The sequence below is a fragment of the Chlamydotis macqueenii genome, chromosome 2, assembly GCF_036417535.1.
Source record: "Chlamydotis macqueenii isolate bChlMac1 chromosome 2, bChlMac1.mat, whole genome shotgun sequence".
Lineage (NCBI taxonomy): Eukaryota > Metazoa > Chordata > Aves > Otidiformes > Otididae > Chlamydotis > Chlamydotis macqueenii.
In genome coordinates this window covers 25,949,151-25,969,315 of record NC_141557.1, presented here as the reverse complement: position 1 = coordinate 25,969,315, position 20,165 = coordinate 25,949,151, and the positions used below count along the sequence as shown (strand labels likewise).

General features: G+C 40.4%; 1 protein-coding gene across 4 annotated transcripts in view; it reads right to left on the bottom strand.

Moving 5' to 3' along the window:
- Nucleotides 1-20,165, bottom strand: part of PPP1R9A (protein phosphatase 1 regulatory subunit 9A) — a 144,185-nt gene that overhangs the window by 65,535 nt on the left and 58,485 nt on the right. For all 4 annotated transcript variants that reach the window (XM_086742349.1, XM_086742350.1, XM_086742351.1 and 1 more), the window contains exons 3-4: nucleotides 2,779-2,911; nucleotides 2,170-2,290 (exon numbers count right to left, since the gene is read on the bottom strand). In XM_086742349.1, coding sequence (XP_086598475.1) covers nucleotides 2,170-2,290; nucleotides 2,779-2,911 — 254 coding nt within the window. The remainder of the gene's footprint in view (nucleotides 1-2,169; nucleotides 2,291-2,778; nucleotides 2,912-20,165) is intronic.

Here is a 20,165-nt window from a genome sequence, read left to right as displayed (position 1 = left end):
AACTAAACACTACCTGTTCGTTTGCTGCAACATGAATCAAGCCAGCGGTGCTCAATCACTGAGAAACCCCTTTGTACAGATACTGGGTTTCCATGGGAGGCAAGTACTTTATATCACGATTTGATGGATCTTTCAATAAAAGATGGGAGTTATCTTACAGATACTGTAATGTTTTAAATTGTAATTTCATAAAAGTCTGGTTGAAGCTTGCTATGCAGTTATTCAGAATATCTGATGGAACTGTTGAAATACAGTTTTATTTTCTGTTGGGACGCTTTGTTTTGCTACCAGTGTTAGCGATTAACAAGGCTTCTCACAAAGATGAAGTTAATAGGACCCTTTACAGTTGATGCACTTCATTACAGAACCAGCTGCTCCTGACTGAGAGGATTACATATCCCTTTCCCAAGTGAATGATCAGTCAGGCTCTCAAAGAGAAAATCATAGGGCTATTTCTCAGCTGACTGAACTTTCAGCCAGTTGAAAACCAACACAAATATTGGAATGGTCAAAGAAAGCTATTATTTTTTCTCAGCTGACAAGCTCCTTTCAGATGCCATCTAGGGAAATGAAAGAAGAGACTTGTAATTGAACATTAACTTCTGTGGCCCACTCAAGTTCGTGAATAATGAGAGGAACAGAAAATATAGATCATCAATAGAGCAGCAGTGAGTGACTTGGATTTCCACCAGAGATTTTCACATAGAATGACAGTCGTGAGCTTAATGCCTTCTGGCTGAGCTCAAGCATACCTTTCAGAAAAACGTTCACTTAAATTTAAAGTAATGATTGAAGTCATGACATCTTGATGTGTCAGTTTCCTCACTTCCCTTCATAATTTTCAAGCCTGTGATAAATCAGTACTTGGCCTTCAACCTTGTATCCTACTGCCAAGATACGTAAAGATACCTGCAAGCCTGACATGGAAGACTGTATACTTCAGTGGTTTCAGAGTAATGTTATTAAACTTTGCAACTCCCTATCACAGAGACTCTTCTGATTTAATTTATGTGGGGTTTCCACAGCAGAACAAATTCGTGCCTGGCTGAAAAGTTGCAGGTGCTCATCAGTAAGGAACATGTTACTGCAATACATTTTTTAGAAGACAGCATCAATTTTGTAGAGTTTATTCTTACTCTATTTACCTGTGTTTGTGTTTGGTGTTATTTATAACTAATACAATAAATCACTAATGGTTAAATACAGAAGTAGAGAAACTATATAAGCAAACTTAATTGCTAATGTATCAGATAAGTAATATTTTATTTGCATGAAAATTTACAAAGGGTATGCACTGGGACAAAATAACAAATTATATGGGTTGGAAGATGTTTAAGAATACTTTTCATTATTAAATGATTACACAGTAAAGTGTTTTTCTAACTTTTAATAAGAAACATTAGCCTGATTGTGGCAGATACTGTGTAACACACAACTGTCCCATATGATAGAAAATATTGTATATTCAGAAGGAATTCTCTAACCTGCACATACAAGTAAGCAATTCTACAAGCAACCAGGTTTTATATGAGCATCATATAAGACTACAAACACCAGTTCATTTATTCAGTCAGCAAGATTTATGGTACAGCTTCCTATTCCAATTGATTAATGTACTTCCAGTGCTGTAGGGGTGAAAACAGAACTCTGGAACTGAAGACTGTGCATAATAAGAAATACAAAGTAACGGCCTGTATTAGTAAACTTGAAAGGAGGTGTATTTAGTAAGAGTTTAAGCATTCAGATACACTAATTATTTTCCTAATCAAATCCTGAGCAGAACTTTTTTTTTCATAAGTGCTAATTGTTAAAAGCTGGTTTAAAGCCAAAAGAACGCGTGGGAACTCAGCCTTTGAAATCTAAACTACCTTCAAAAGTGATACACAATTTGGAATCTCCAGCTTTACTCACACTAAAGCATCTGGATTTTCAGTAGTCATGAACACACATCTTTGGAAAATCTGTTCTCCTCAAACAGTTTAAACTCAGTGCACCAAACTGATGTCTTTTCATAACCACATCAGGTATTTGCATCTTACCAATGAAGTCTCTGAATTTTACAGCTTCGAGTTATCATGACACACATTATGCAAACAACTCTTCCCTACAAAAATCATAATTCATAGCAATTATTGCTGGGAAAATTTCCAAATACTAAGTCTAGTTTACCTGCCATCTCTTTCTGCTGCCCCACCTTCTGTCACTGTTTTGACAAATATTCCCAGTTTTTCCAGGCCTGCATCTGCTCCGACTCCCATTCCAATAATGCTTATGCCAAGTCCATCTTCATCTGTGAAAAAGGCAAGAGAAAGCAGATACTTCTTACATTTGATTTGTGTAGATATTTGGTAGGTAAACATTTATACTTTGTTCCCTCTTGGTTTTCCATGTCAAAAACATTAATGCTATTTTGCTTCCTTTTAAAAAGTCTATTCTACTACAACTTTAATTATACACAAAAATATCACCTTCACCCTTACGAGGAGCTTAGAATAACAATCAAGGCTATTCCAGTGGAGAATTAACATATCACAACAAATACCGTGTAAAATCATGCATTAATGGAATGTCACAAAGTAGTCCTCTTAGGGAAGTAAAGAACTGCATGTCTCTGAGCTGCTTCTTTAATTCCTTTTTGAACAACTCCTGAAATCCAAAAAGCCAGGGTGACTACAATAGATTCATGGAAATTCAAGACAGGCTCTGTAGGCATGTGTGGACTTCTCAGACTCACAGATCAGTGTCACGGGAACTGAAAATGGCACACAGACCCCATACCTTTTTCTAGTTCAACTGGGAAGAGCTCCAGTTTTTCCACACGCTTCTCAAGTTCATATTCAGCAGATGCAGCCACTGGGTCAACTTCATCATTTCTCCTGTCATAGTCTTCATTGGAATATGTATTGAAAACCTGTGGAAAGAGACCAAAAATCACTCAAATATCTACTCCAAAAAGTCTTCCAACTTACGAAAATGGCTACTGCTTTTGTCCTGTGTTTCAGTTTGAAAGGCTTTTAAAAGAAAATTTTCTCCTGTTCCTTCAAACTTCTGGTTTTAAAATTTGGACTTTTTCATTCAAGCAAAGCACAAGTATGGTTGCAAAAGACAATTGAGTATAAATTATTTATTTTTACTGTTTGTGATTAGAAATGCAGAAGGTGATCATGAATGACTAAGTTGGCCTATACCTGTCAATATTCAAAATAATTAATTCATTTCATTACGAAAGCACTATTAGTAAAGATTCACAGACATGAAAAAGCAAAACACACTGAAATGATTATTTGTATACAGTCTCTGTTTCAATCTTTACTCCTAATGAAGTTCCAGTTTGCATTCATCTAACCAAAGCTAGACCTGAAGATCACTAATCTACATTTATTTTTCCTATGGATATCATTAGAGATTATGCTCCATATTGTGTATTAACTTTCTTAGGAAAACAATATAGAGCCATGGGTTCTTTTTAAACTAATCAGGTTTACAGGTTTATTTCATGTCTAACACAGTAATTTAACATTGACTGCATTAACCTGATTATATTAGTTATGCTACTTTGTATCATACTTTCAACATGAACATAGCCTTTAATCAGAGATTATTCAGACCTTCAGGAACTTCAAACAGTCAGGAAAAGAGTATTTTCATACTTTAGAGGTCAGAATTTGCCAGCCTAATACACTTAACTGTCCACACTTGGCAGTAAAGAAAGAATACGCATTATTAGTGGTAATAATTTTACTGAACTTCAGCCCCATGCATATATCATATTCATTCCTTCAAATAAAGGAAAATAATTTCCCATATCTCCTCTTCCTCTTCTACAGGCAACCTACAGAAGATACAATTATGTAGCCATGTTTTTCTGTATCACTGTTTCTCCTACAACATAAAACACTGCACCACGCTACGTAGCTACGCTATATTCAGAAGGTCTCAAGAAGCCGGCTCTCTTACAGCCTTGTTTGGTGGCTCGGTCACAACCACCCCCGGAGCAAGCAGCCAGCTCACCGCCCAGTGCAATGCCAGGAGCTGGACTTGTTTCCACCTGAGGTTTCACCTGCCCAAAAAGCTGTTAAGTGTCCATTAATGCCTTTAAAATAGCAAATATGTTAAAGTTGCAATACAAAAATACTATAAATACTATCATGAGTACAGTAACTGTGTTATGGCTACCACAAAGCCACTGAAAAAAACCTCCCAACTTTATATAAAGTAGTGTCAAAACAGAAAAGATGTTACTTGCTGTTGTGGTTTTGTTTAGTGAGGGGGGGCCTAAGCTGGTAGCTTCTGTAGGAAACTGCTAGAAGTCACTCCCCTTTGTTCAGTGGACTCGGCCGGGCCTAGGGCGGACCTGCTGCTGGCCAAGGCCGAGCCGATTGCTAGTAGAATGTTCCGTGATAACGCCTCTGCGATAACGTATTTAAGAAGGGGAAAACAGAAAAAAAAAAAGAGAAGAGAAGATGTGAAGAAGCTGAGCAGGGGCAGAGGCGCAAAGGGGGAGGTGCAGGCCTCATGGGCCTTGCAGGCCTCACCCTCTGGCCTCTCGCCAGGTGGCTGACTGGGCCCGACTCAGCCCGGTCGGCTGCAAGAAGTGGAGAGGAGATGAGCTGGAGATTCTGAGAGGCGTCTGCCAGCCTGTTGTGAAGAACTTTTCTTGTGAGAGGAACGGCTGCAGACGCCAAGGTCAGTGAAGAAGGAGGGGGAGGAGTAATGTGGCTCCTGGCCAAGATTCCCCTGCAGCCTGTGGTGACGACCATGGTGGAGCAGGTTGTCCCCCTGCAGCCCATGGAGGCCCATGGAGGGGCAGAGATCCACCTGCAGCCCATGAAGGACCCCGTACCAGGGAAGGTGGATGCCTGAAGGCAGCTGTGGCTCATGGAGGGCCCGCTGGGGCAGCCGTTCTGGAGAGACTGCACCCCGTGGAAGAGATGACCCACGCCTGAGCAGTTTCATGGTTTTGCCCATAACAGTAACTTTAAGGATTTCTCCCTGTCCTTATTTCAAACCTCGAGCCGTTTTTCTTATATTAACTCCCCCTACTCTCTTGGAGGGTGGGGGGAGTGAGAGAGACACTGCGTAGTCTGTACCTGACCGGGGCTGAACTACGACACACATCAATGTGAAGCACGTAATAAACTGCCTCTGCCAAGAAGACTGAGATGGTAGATGTTTTACGAGAATCCACAAAACCATCTCACTTTGATTTTTAGTGATACTGATGCAAGAAAAATGCTGTTTAAGCTAAATCATATTCCTAAGAAGCCTTCTTAAGCATATTCAAAATACAAGCAAAATAAGTCACATACCAAAAGCTGTCCCATGCTGCTGAACATTTTATGCTGCTTTAGTACATATAAGACTGGAGAAAAAAATCTGATGCAGAAATAAGCATATGGAAATGTAACAACTTCCTTGGTCTCAAATAATCTGCAAAACCTATGTGCAAGTTCTAGCCACACAATGCACAAATGGAGAAACCATGCCCCTTCAAATTATCAGTGATCACTTTCAGCTCCTTCCCTAAGCTTCTGTTTGAGGATGCAGTAACTGCATCTGCATCTAGTATTTTGTACAGGCCTTGAATGATGTATTAATTCCTGCTCCTGGTGGTAACCCCACTGGGTGTTTGAACTCCCAGTTAAAACGGAAAACAAAACAGAGTGTCCATATCCACAGCCTGACAGAGGAGTTCTGAAAAGTCTTTTGTTACTCCGTGTCTTTCACAGACCTCTTTTACAGCCTTCTTCATGTTATATACCCCCGCCTGCTGCTTCTCAAAACACTGGAAGACAGGAAGAATCATGAACACGGTTTTCTACGTAGGCCATATCAAGCTAGAAAACAACTCGCAGATCTAACGATGCTAGCGTGTAGTGAAAAAGAAGCAGGCACAGGACAGAAGGCCATCCCATTTATCTTTTGATTGAGATGTACAACCCAGCATAACCATCTCTACCCTGACACAAGAATGGATCAAACCAGTCAGAACAGTCCACTGCAATGAAAAGCCCTGCTGCAGGCTGGTGGGCAACCCCCCCTGGCAGTTTCCCTTCTCTGGTTCGCTATCAAAGGCGACTACACCCACTAAGCATTCCATATCCAAACTCAACCCCATTCAAGCTGACATCCAGCCAAAATAAGGATCAATCAGTAGAGCCAGACCCAACTATAACATTACAGAGCCAAGGTTTGACCACAAACCTTTAGGTCTGAAATGCAGCAGTCATGTAAGCAAGTACAGGTTAGAAACAACAGCTGTGAGTTTAGCTTGGATTGTCTCATTCGTCAACGTGAGGAGAGAGACCTGTCTTTCAAACGTGGAACAGAGACAGATGCTATCAAGGAAAATGGAGATACAGTCACGAGCTGTTTAAGGACAGTGAGAGGCAGGTACATATGGCTTGCTTAAGACAAAGAATAGCTGAGGGTGAAGTATAGGGAAAAAATGCCACAAAATGAATATATTTGTTTCTGGATTCCTTTTCATCATGTTAACTGGTTCCATTATTTTACTTTTGTTCAATCACTGGCATTACCATATTCTGGCTGCATTTTCAGATTCACTGCAAAATGACTGGATATGCTTCAGATAATTTTCTTTCAAAGCATCAAATCATATATTGAGCTCTTGTTTGGGATGATCTTTCTTGAATTAGACTAGACAGAAGAGATGGCTTCTTAGATCTTGCTCAGGGTTTTGGAATATTTAGATTTGCACACAAGAAGGGAACTAAAGATACTGCTGGTGGTGAATATAGTTATCATTATGTCTCCAAATGTATCATGCCACTCTTACCTAGTATCTTACCTAAGCATTCAATCTGAGATTGTAGGATCACTGGTAGTATCAAGGTAAAATAGTCTAGTTTCCCACCATTAGGAACGCATTAACACATCGTCTTTTGTATACTGGTCATATGATCTTGCCCACTGCCTTCAGCATGTATTTTGACCAGGGGAAGAAGGAGGACATTCTTGTATGTAATTTATCTCATTTTGCACAACCACATTTGACTGATTCTATTAAATGAATCTCTGGGTGTTAAAACAAAGAGAAGACAATTTGTGCTTGGAAATTTTCTTTCGATGTGAAACAGTCTATCCACCACAGTAACGAACTGCTCGCTCCATACAGTAATGAGAATTGTCACTCAAGATTTTCCTTTGCTAAAAATAAAATAAGCAGTTATAACTCTTTCCTTCAAGTATGCTTAACTTGATTTAAGTAGATCTACTTCACCATGTCTGTTGCCGCAGTGTTTCCTGGAGTGTGTGTGGGATTTCGGATTCATGGGAATTTCCCCATTCCCTGTAATTTAAAAGATTTGGTTTTGCCGTCACACTGGCCAAGTACTCACTACAATAAAGTCTACTGAGTCATTACTTAAAGAAAGTTCCTTTTCAGGAAAATCCAATACATCATCTTAATCTCTGGTTGTACTTCACCAAGTATTTAGCAAAAAAAAAAAAAGGTAAATTTCCATGGAATTCACCTGTGACGTTTACTAGGATTTACAACAGCACTTGTAATCCAGCAACAGCAGAAATAAAAAGCCACCAACAGTGGTGACAACCCAATGGATAGCAATGCTCAATGTGTATGTGAAAACAAACAAACCCCAAAGGACTGACGGGCTCACTCCAACACCACTGTTAACAGAACATATTTCTGTCTTCTCTAAAGTGAAAGAAAAAAGGGTCATCAGTGATTCAACCAGCACCAAAATAATGACAAACTGTACGACCAAAGAAGCAAGTATTATTGTTAGGCACCCTGGGTGGCACCCCCAGGGAAATCATACATACACATACATGACTTCTCTTTCAGAGAGCTGTAACAGGGCACAATCTAGAAAATACATGTCACTAACTATAAAAATACGCAGACTCTAATTCAGAAAAAAAATCCCACATTTTGGTTCTAATACTTCATTTTATGAATAAGACCAGAAAGATGTAAGCTGATTATTCTTGGAAAAAGGAGAAGTTATATAAGTTTGGGGCATTTTCTCATAGCTCTCAACCAGCAAGAAACTTTACAGAATTTTGCTGGCAGTAACCAGCAGGTAGAGATAACTATTCTTTTTTTAAGGAAGTCAGGATGGAGAGAAACTATCCTCCCCGTCGGCTAGCCAGCTTGATGCTACATTAAACATGTTATTAGTGTTGTATATTAACTCTGCAACGTAAAAACCATCTCATCTGATGTGTTTAAGAAAGTCCAAACATGCTGATTATATGCTGGATATGTCTATACTGCCTTTGCAAGCTGTGCTAAGCAACAAGACCTGACCCCAGGTTCAGCTGCTGCTGACTGCCTTGCTGTCCGTGCTTTTTACCCCTCCAATGACTGGTGGCCACAAAAGAGAAAGAAGAATCATGCAAGAACTGCATACTGGTGGACAGCACCTTGTTGCAGTAGCTGTTCCACCACACTTTCAGTTACTCAAGTCTAAAACATGCATAAATATTCTCACTTATGCGTGACTCTTGATTATACTATGTCATTTCACGTCAGAGGCCATCGCCAACGTATGTTGGCAATCACTGTGCAACACCAGTTATGAAACCATGCCTTCCACCCACTACTGCTATGCTGTCTTAATGCCAGCTCCTCATGCCTCTGTTCAGAAAGCAAAAACAGCACCTAAGATCCAACCCAGCCATCTTGGTAGAGATGGATCACCACCATCATGACAGGAAAGCAGCACTGCAAAAAACTGCAGAAACACTTACAGTGAACATCTGCCAGCAAGTCATGCCTCTGGCATCCACTCTGGGGAGGGGAGTAGGCATCACAGCCACCAGCTCACCACATCTGTGCCATGTTAGACCAATAAACTACTACTTTTCCCCATTTTTTTCTTATTTCTGAAAAGTCAGGGTAAAGGTTTCGTAACCCTGGTGTACTAGAGGCCACTTTGAAAGTGACGCTAGGTCATGGAGTGGTTATTACAGCCTGTGCTCCTGACCCCATCACTACCATTACTAAACATACTGCTGGTGGCCACCAACAAGCTGAGCTTAACATCTTTGGTTAATTTTCAGAAGTACTCTCTAGCTGATGCAGAGTTGTCAATGGCCAGAGGATAGCACCTGCCAGGAAAAGACTGGTGTTGCTTGTGTGAACAGCAAACATTGCTGAAACGACTCCTCAAACCTGCACAACAACCTATCTACCTCCTGTTTTCCTTTCATCACCATCCTTGGGTGTTTTGGTTTGTTTAGTGAGGGGGGGCCTAAGCTGGTAGCTTCTGTAGGAAACTGCTACAAGTTGTTCAGTGGACTCGGCCGGGCCTAGGGCAGACCCACTGCTGGCCAAGGCCGAGCCAATTGGTAGCAGAATGTCCCGTGATAACGCCTCTGTGATAACGTATTTAAGAAGGGGAAAATGGGAAAAAAAAGGGAGAAGTTGTGAAGCAGCTGAGCAGGGGCAGAGAGGGGGAGGCGAGAGCCTTGTGGGCCTTGCAGGCCTCACCCTCTGGCCTCCCGCCGGGCAGCTGACTGGGCCAAGCTCGGCCTGGCCTGGCTGCAAGAAGTGGAGAGGAGATGAGATGTGAATGAGATGTAAAAAGATCCTGAGAGGCGTCTGCCAGCCTGTTGTGAAGAATTTTTCTTCTGAGAAGAATGGCTGCAGATGCCAAGGTCAGTGAAGAAGGAGGGGGAGGGCAGCCGACATCTTATTCATAAGCATAACCTGAGCATAACCTCTCTGGCTGTGCTCAAGAAGCTAAAGGAGAGGAGAAAAAAATCTGAGTTTGACAATTCTTTATCTTCTGCTTGAAAGTGTCTCTACAGTACAGCTTCAGGGAGGAGAGGAAACTCTGATAACCTCTGAAATAGGTGACTTCTTTTTTAGAGTCTTTTCTCTGCAATGTGGTCGCTTTGTCACAGTCAAAGGGAGTGAGTCAGTGAGGAGGAGCCACCACAGGCTTCCTCTGGCTTTCCTGGCTTCGTGCTCCCCTAAAGCCTGCGTGGGCATCAGCTGTCACTAACGCTTCAGCAGGGAAGCACCAAGGAGACAAATCTTCCCAAAAAGCAATTGCAGGGATGAGACACAGATGACAATTAAGCAGTTGCAACGTTGAAAGAAACAGATCGTCTAACACCAGAAGTAAGCCTGGGGTTTCCCTCAGAAAGCTCTGCAGGAGAAAGATTTGTTTTAAATGGCCTAAAACTCCGGCAAGAAGAAATGCATAGTAGATTTCAGTTTCTGAAATCCTAGAAGTATCTGGGCCCTACACTTCTTCATCCTAGAGAGACCCCTTCTGACACACAAGAGAGAGCCACGAGCAACTGCTGCCACACACAACCGAACTGTTCAATTTGTTGATACAAGCTAGAAAATATTATAACTAGATATTCTTGTTTCAGGTAACTAGCACACACTATCAAGTCTTCTGTCTGTTGGTACAATCATGAAGACCACGTCTAGTAAAACTTACAGTGTCAGTGTCCTGCAGCAACACCAACACATTTCAGCTTGCATCCATACAGCATGTCCTGCATCTGGCCTGTCTACAGGGAGGAGCATCCAACTGATGCTAACCCCGAACCATGCTGCAGTTGCACTGTCTGGTGGGACACGTGCACCAAAATGTATGGACTAATCACATGCATTCATAGAATGGTTTAGGTTGGAAGTGACCTTTAAAGGTCATGTACTCCAACCCCCCTGCAAGGAGCAGGGACATCTCCAACCAGATCAGGTTGGTCAAAGTGCCGTCCAACCTAGCCTTGAATGTTTCCAGGGATGGAGCATCCACCACCTCTCTGGGCAACCTGTTCCAGTGTTCCACCACCCTCAGTGTAAAAAAATTTCTTCCTTCTACCTAGACTGATATTAGGCCTGTGACGTGACCATGGTTTTGTTTCCCAGTAAAAGCAGTAAAACAGCCAGGCAGACTTCATTTTTAAGCTAATTTCACAGAAACCTGTATCTTAAATTTTATACAGTGCAGTTTCAGGTTCAAATATGGAACTGAAATTGTTTTGGTCATACTGATGGATTATGTCCTGCTATCAACGATGAGAGGACATACCTGCTCACTCGCTTTGACCTCTCCACTGCATTCCCTACTGTTAAATCAGAAGGTCCTACTCCTTCAGCTTGGAGGGGCTGCAGGGACTGAAAGTAACCCAGCTAAAAGGCTCGAGTCCTTCCAAGAAGGATGCACCAACGTACAGCAGCACATCAAACTGCTCTTCCACTACAAATCCCCTACAGGAGCATTTTAAACTCTGTGTAGCTCAGCATTAACATACTGGTATAAAAATGTGGCCTTGGCGTCCTAAATCAAGCAGAAGGCCAAATTTTCAGATTTCTGGGTTTTTTCCATCATCTACAATTTTCTATGTACAAATAGGATTTTTACCCCATCTAATTGCTACTTGGCTTAGTTTCAGTTGTGATTTCTTTAAAAACATGTTTCTATTAAATGATTTCCTAGAATCAGTGAAGTTATTTACCCTTCTATTTATTATCTACTCAGTTTGTACTAGTTTTAATGCTGGTGTACTAGTTTTGTTAAAATTTAGGTCACTGCTTGTCTGCATAGCAGAAAAATACAAAATCATTGTTGCTGGAAAAGAGATGTGTGTCCCATGTGAAAAATTCATACTGCCAATTAAGACAGGCCAGAGTAATTACCAAGTGAAAATAAGCTCTGGTGCTGAAAAGTAAAATCAAAGCTAATACAGATCTGCTCTTATAGACTCATTTCTAAGAATGTAAAAGTATTCCTGATCATTATTTGGCTAATATTGTGTCATTATGGATGAATGTTATATGACAAAGGAGATAAAAATCTTCTCAAAATACTAAGTTTTCACATTAGTGCTATCTAAAACCTTGCTCCTTGAAGATAAGTAAAATTTTTACTTAGATAAGTAAAGATAAGCAAAATTTTTATAGTAGTAAGTAACAACCCTCTCAGCTGAAAACATCCTGTATTGCGTGTGCTACTCTAAGGAGGATCAATGAGGAGCTAAAAGACAGTATTTTCTTAGATCGAGTTTTCCTCACTCTTTATGAAGGTGCTCATTCCCTTTTGAAAATATCCAGTCCGAGTCAAAGAAAATCCAGCAGTTCAAATCTACAAAAACCAGATGAGTTCTGAGAAACTCCAGTTCTTCAGACGCTGGCTCTCGTTTGACTCCATCAGTGAGCCAGCAGAGCTGCGGCCTCCTTTACAGGAAGAAACAGATACCCCTTTGACTTCATCCGTGGTTTTTCAATGTAGTGTACTTTTCAAAGCCTCTGTCTCCTTCTGACCCAGTCTAAGGCTACCCCAGCACAGATAATCTCCGGTCATCTGCTAATTACACTCAAAGCCATTGCCAAGCAACACTCCTCTTTCAGAGACTTTGGAACATGAGATGTCTGCAAAGCAATGAGCACTGGGACAATACTTCACTGCAGCATTTAACAAAACAAAACCATTCGAGATGCAGCCTGCCTCACCGCTCCTGCCAACAGCAGTTCAAACCACGGAGAGAGAGGGGGTGTCCTGCAGTTTAAGAATGAGTTACTCCAAGTGGTTTCAAGTGACAGCGAACTCCTGCTGAAAGGGACTTTCTCATAGGCTGTAACTTTGACTAAAATAAACTTTGCAGTGGCAGAATGTGAACTTTCCCATGCTGCATCCATGTAGGGTGGATTTAGGGTCCAAAGCCTATTGCAAACAAGTAGGACTGTAGCCCTGCACCGCCATCTCTTCATACTTTTTACGGGATTTGAGAATAAGATCAGCGCCTTTGAAAACGATTAATACTTACATATTTAAGAAGCTATACAAAATGCAATGCCAGTCTCATAAATAAATGCTGGACTCTTCATTATACAACACCTAGTGTCCTTGTTAACAATTTTGATCTAGCACACAGTGAAAAAGTGAGAAGTGGAAACTGAACTGTCTCCCATGGGCGTGAGTCCTCGTAGAGTGGGCTTGCCCTTTGGAGTAGCAATCCTACTCAAGTGAAACTCCAGGAACATCATGTCATGAGAAACACAGATGACATTAATCTTTTATTTCTTTTCTACACAGGCAACAAATTATGGCCTCTAGGTTGCTGAGGGCAAATATGCCTCTAAACCAATCCTCGAAAAACTTCAGCTATTTTCCCATGGCAATCCTAAAAACCCAAACATTTCACTCATTTGCAGACATCAAATTACTTCAACACAAAAAGTCTGAGAATATTTCTCTGCTCTTTTTTTATTAAACTCATTTTCCATGCTTTCAGCGTGCAACCCTTTGCAGAGTATCTGAACACGAGACCCACCTTTTGCTGGAAGGCAATCTAAGTAACTCAACTTGCTTCTCCTGAAAGGGTCACCCCGGTCAGACTTGAAAAGATTCACTGGTATTGAAACATGGCTCGCATGGAATTCATAACTTGCACAGCTCTTAGGGTTGCTGTGTCTCAGTTTTGTTTTAGTAAGCAAGTAAAGCAGCACCTGGAGTTGACAAAGATATCTGAATAGTCTTATTTTAATATTCCTGCTTTTTTTTTGCATAGAGACTAGTTACAATTCCATGAGGTTTTTCTTTCCACCCTTCTCAATATTTTTTTTGTTTATAACCATTATTACAAATGGGAAATTTCAATACTGTCCTGTTTCTCTCTTACGTTAACGGTACATGTTAAATTATTTTCACTGAATTCTGTTTGATGAGTTTTTACAGATCTGGGTCTAAATATTGGGCAATGGGTTGGTTTTAGTAATGCAGCAGCTTGGAAACAACAATATAAGACAAATAAATGACTAGTGAGACAACTCCCCTGAGTCTTGCTGATCATATATGAATCCCAAGGAGACTTTTTGCGTACTTCACAGGTACACTTCATATGTAAGTCACTCCTTTGCCCTGACCGTGCCTTTTTTAAATTCTACTTTGTATGACTGGAAGTTACTGACAAAAATTTACCTTGCAATTGTTTAAATCTTCTACTGTCTATTTTTGGTCAGTAATCCGCAATTTAGATATAGAAAATAAAATCAGGAAAAAATCTCCTTGTATTTTTCACGACAGTAGCTTGACAACTGCAGGGAAAAGAGCCAAGAGACAGAGCTCCACTGTATTGCATTCCCATAAAGGTCAGGGTTCCTCAGAAAGTCTCTCCTGCCAGACTTCTTTCACAGATCCTGGACAGACTGGAGATCTAGGTACAGCAATTTAACATGTTACTGCCTACAGCCTTGCAGTACTGACCTTTAAACCTGAACAGCTTTGGCTGACTATAACTGCACTCCTGTTTCAGGGCAAAGTAAAAACACTTGCCTACACCTTGAGAGTGTCCCATGCAGCAGAAGGAAGAAGCAGCTGCAAGAAGAGCACATCAACAGCCAAGCTATATAAAAAAAAAATAAAATATCAACAAAAATATTTAAGAAAATTTGTTTCCACTGTGACAGCAGATATATTTTACCTGTCTTTTGGCCAGCCTCTCTATTGCCAAGGTAACAAACTAGCACGCTCAAGAACTCACTGGATCTTTGAACATGAAAAAGAGAATGTTTGAATGCAAACGAGAGTGTTGTAGCAAGCTGAGTTTGACAAATTAATTATAATACACTACAGCCTGAAGTCTGGACCTCTGGGGTCTAAACAAGTTTAAATGCTCAGGAGAGCACAAAGGAAAGTTTCAATTGCAGTCCCTAGACATTTATTCCTGAATCTGCTGCACTATTTCTTCCAGATCCTTCCATCGCTGCCAATTTACATCCTAACAGAGGGTGCTACTTTTCTTCTGCCTTCAAGAGTGTGACACATGAGCTAGCCAAGAGTAAATGCTGCTTCTGGTACCAATTAGTACAGACTGCCATACAGCAGCAATGTCACCATGAATCAACACTTCAGTGTTCCTTCTCCCAGCAATCTCTCGCTCCCTCAGCCTACAAATCATGATGTCCAAACACAGAGTAAAAATGCCACAAAGGTTCTCAGAGGCAAACACCTGAAACAAAATATTGACTGTTCATAAAACATTCTTATAGCTAATGAATCTACAAAACCAAAATTTCACAACCAATTCATTTTATTAATCGACAGATGTCAGAACTGTTAAGAAAATAATGCAAAGGGAAAAAAGGGCACAGAAAGCAATCACAGGCATTAATTTAGAAGATTTGCTTAATAAATTATACAGAGATAATTCATTTTTATTGTGAACTTGACACATTTTATAAACTGAACAAAAATGATTTTATATATACAAATATATATGTATGTATAAATACACTATAAACAGTACACATTGCTATCTATCCCTTTACTTAAGGCAGAGAAGAGAGTAGAGGTGGAAGAAAAGGGTTAGGTGGAAACAGTCTGACTAGGTGCCCAGTTTTCTCAATATTACACCATCAAAACAAATCCTATTTTGCTTTTTTGAGGTGCGAAGCTGCAGCTACCCTGAAGGTTTTTATGACTTTCTCATACACTTTGTCTCATTCCTAGCAGCTACGGCATTCGGTACTAATTGGCAGTCTCACTGATACTGCTGCAGATGCAGCAAAGACTGAGTGAGCCAGGGAGAAGGGTCTCCAGTGCCAGAAACCAGAAGACTTTGCAGCCTTGCCTCAGACCAAGGCACAAATGCACTTCCACACCAGACCACTTTCTGAATCTCTAAAGCTGTCCCACCATCACCTTTCACAACAACTAAGTTAATGTAAAAAAATTAAATGAAGAAATACTTGGATTTTTTAAATGATAAATTCTTATTTAATGAATTATTTAATTGATATTAGATTACTAAAGATAGTTTCATGGTCTAAGATAACTGTGGGAAATTCTATTACATTCTATTAAGAAATACTATTTTGAGAAAATCTCAGAGATGTGCTAAACTCTGCCTTTGCAGCGTGCCAGCACACAGACTATTCATTACTTAAGCACACGGCTGAAAAGTTGAAGTATAGCTTAAATATGACACTAGGTATTAGACAGCCCTTCAACCAGCCTCCTGCTGTACAGAAGGTACATATAACAGGTAAATAGAAGGTAAATATAATCCCCCAAGTTAAGGTGGCACATGTTACAGAGGGTATTTATTTAGTTTCTAGTGCAAGTGGGTATTTTTCTACACGGATTAAAACACTTGGATTCTAAGGAATCTAAAGTCTTTGGTGGCCTATTGCTATATTCACATTAACATCACCATGCAATGATACAAAAGAGATCAATTAATGGGGTGTTGCAATAATTTGGAGGGAGTGCTGCACCCACTCCCACCAAAACCCAGCCGTTCAGTCTGTTAATGCCACTGCTTGTTTATAAAAATGGACAAACAGGCAGAGGCTAAGAGGATTAACGGAAAAGCCTCTGTAATACAGCAAAAAGCTTGCTGTATTTTGTAAACATCTTTCAAACAGAAAGTGCAATGCAGCATTCTCAGTGCCAGATCACTACTCAATTGCTTCATATTGTAGACTTACCAATCCCTTAATTGCACCTGCAGGCAGAATTCATTTTGGCTGACTGCATTTTTTCTAATGATAGTTTCACATTCGCACTGTTTGGCACAATGAATTGCATCCTAGTAAGATGTAAAACTGCCTAGAGTAAGCAAAAGAATGGTTATCCATTAAGCATTCATATCGAGTGTATTACATTACAGTTAATCACACCAATGCTTCAAAAAATCAGATGGTCTGTATGTCCAGAGGAATTCAGTCTCTCTAATGCCTCCTAATGTGGTACAGGCAGGGTAACAGAGGCTCTAGCACAAGCCAAGAATAGGGGTTCCCTGGTCCGACTGGGTAACTGTTTCAAACACACCAGCTCTAAGTGCAATTTAAAATATGGTATTAATGGAGCAAGAAACAGAAGGTTACAAATGTGTGCACACAGTATATCCGAACAAATAGACAAAGAGAAAGAAGGATCATGGGGATAAGCCGGTATTAATGAATAATGCTAGCTCGGGATGAGACTACAGCAATAATGCCACAAAGTGGGGATTCCAGATAAACACATTTAAAGTGACTCAATTCAACACTATATTTGGACATTTTTCAACTTCAATGTTTACTATGACATCAGGCACAAAGTCTGATATTATTCCCTTGAAATCAATAGCACACTTGACTTCATCACCCCCAAAAGGAAGAGGTGGGAGTCGATCTTATGATGTTTTTCACTCTATCCCTCACATTGTGGAAAAAGTAAATGAGCATAGAAAGTACAATGAGTTTTGCTTGCATTAAGTATTTACACAATTCTACTCTTCGTGACCAAATTTACTGCATAAATTCAGATTTTAGAAACATATCCTACATACTAATCTGTGATGGATTTGAATCTGGAGATGGATGGATGGATCTCTGGAGAACCAAATGCAAAGGGTAGCACCCAGTGCTGTCCATCCTGAGAAGGCGTACGTGGAGCTGCACGGAGCTCAGGCTGTGGGCATCCCAACCCCAGCTCCAGCACAATTCCCCCATTCTGTCACCAGGCTTCCCGTGTCTGTGGCACAGGGTGCCAAAGACACTGAGGTAAGACTCAGCAACACTGCTTGCTGGGTTGTTAATGCTGTGCCTCAAAAAAGCAAAGCAGAAGACCTCTGTTGGCCCCATCGATACCATCTCCTTATGTTGAAGAGTAACACAAACCTTCTCGACTGACACCTGATGGGAGAGAAGAGTCCTGACTCCTGTTGTGCTCCTGTTATTCAACATGCAGGAGTGCAACTTCTGGAAGCTACAGGAGCTAAATCAATTAAGAGTGGGAAAAACCATCCTTTTTGCTCTGTCTTCTAGAAAGAAAATGGTTTCAGCCTAGCTGCTGTGCGAAATAGGGAGGATGCACTTGTGCATGTGCATTTTGTTTGGGGGTTTTTTGGTGGTTTTTTTTTAGAGTTTGGTGTATTTTTTCCCCCACAGGAACATCTTGCTTTACTCATCTGGGGTTGACCAAGCATGACCCTGTGCATGTCCTTAATAGTCCCAGCATGCATGGCTACATTTGGTCAGAATGGCAGGTGGGGCACCATGCCTGTACACGTCCATTACTGGATATGAAGACAGACATGGGGTTAAATGTGAGCCCACTGCTGTCCCTGCCACACGCCACCATTGGAGGTGACCATTGTGTAAGCAGACATATGGCCAACAAACTCCCAGACCTTTATAGCTGACTTGAGTCCTCTGACCTTTCTATCTTCCAGACTCAACTTCTTGACCTGCTTCAGACAGAAATAACTGAAGCGCCATTCCACCTTTGTGAGGGAAACTAAAATATGAGACTTAGCTTTCCATCGGATTTGCTGAAGTGGAGAAGGAGAAGTACTGTTTATCATGGGCAGAGAGGGAGAACTGTAAAAGCTATAGAAGAACCTCTCTATGTGTTGTGTCAATGCAGTGAGCAGAGCAGGGGCGTCTACGAGAGCGCTGTTCAGTTACTGCTGCAGCTGAAGTGTGCAGCACACAGCTGGTATCACTGTCACTCACAGTAACTGTATTCTGGTTACAAACAGCTGCACGTTTCTTTTCAAAGTAAAATAGATACCATTTAGCAGAAGCTGGACACACTCCAGATAACAAATTAAAACGTGTACAATCTGTGTATGACAGGCTATAAACCCAATACAGTTAAGCCTTTTAATAACCTTAGCATGATTTTAATGGTTAACTCTGTGTACTATAATTAATAAAGGGAACATACCCAAATATCTCTAAAAAATCCTGACATTCAAATATTTTCAAGTCAGCTAGTGTTCATTGTCTAAAGAAATCAGCAAGGCTGTAACTCCTGCCTAAACTAATGGCTCTGAATAAACAACCAGAGGAAGACAGCAAACTAATCTTACAAAACTTTGCTAAAATACATTTATGTATATAACCTCAGCTATTTCTATGAATCCTTAAGTACAAAAAAAAAAAATAGTACACATCCAGGATTTTCAGAAACACATCTTCTAAAATATTATTTTGTAGTTATGGTTTCAAGAATACCCATCAATGCTGAAAGGTTGCTTTTTTTTTTGCATTACTACTATTCTTAATCAAATCGCCACAGACCAAACATAAAGAAACACAGAAAACAATTCTAAGCAATCTTTGCAAGTCCTTCTCTAGTAGTACTAACAAAAGTTAAGACTAGCTCAAGAAAACCACAAGCTATAATGTGAATGTTCACAGGGAGACTGTGCATGACAGACAATTGGTACAAGGCGTACGTAACTCCTGGCTGCTTTTTACCCCTAAAAATCAATTGTGAATAAAATCACCGTCTTGGATGAGAGAGTTAGTTAGATACAGGTGGTGTGGGAAAATAAGTAAGTGGCTGGAGACCAAAACCAGTATGCCAAGCTGGTAAAACTTTAATCTTGAAAACTTTAATTTTAACCTTACTGTGACTGATTAAGCACTCTGAGATTCTAAGAAAACTTAACAAAAGAGCACCTTTTGCTTGCAAATAAAATATTTGGAAAACATAGCATGAAATTACTATCTTAAAAAGTATTTTCTATTGTACTAGTAAACTGAATAACCACAAACACAGTTCTGTCTATAAATCAGCTCAAGTTTTATCTTTCAATTCCTTACAGGAAAGTCAGAATCAAAGCCACAGTGTTTAAAAGGATGCTACCAACCATTTTAGTCTTGAAGGGAAAAAATGTTTTGATAGATTATTCAAGAGTAAAACTAATAAAAGTGCCAGCCAGAAGTCAAAAATTTATCCAAACGTATTTATTGCTCAAGACTAACAGGATTAGCTACAGATATAAAGCAGCTCATGACCGCATTCTTGCTGCTTGAGCACAGGAGTCCATCCACCCTTGGGTGAGAAAGCTGGGCAGAAGAGCCACACACAGGTCATGCAGGTACCCTTCCTGGGTCTGGACCAACTAACACACAGTTTTGACAGAAGGATTCCGCAAATATAAAATGGATCCCCTCCACTTTTTTTCTGAAGAAAAAGAAAAATCTTGCCTTTTTAGAATTCAAAAATCTCCAGAAGCACAAGCACCCCCACTGCAAAAGGCCTGGAGTTACCATAAAAAAGGAGAGCAGCACACAAAATAATGGAGGAGAAAAAAGCAGTCCAGTTTTAAATCGCAAGTGCAACACTGGGCAATGCAGGGCGTTTGTAATCTTACTTAACTTTCCAAATGACATTTTAACCCAATGCTAAATGGTTTTGTTACTATAGAGG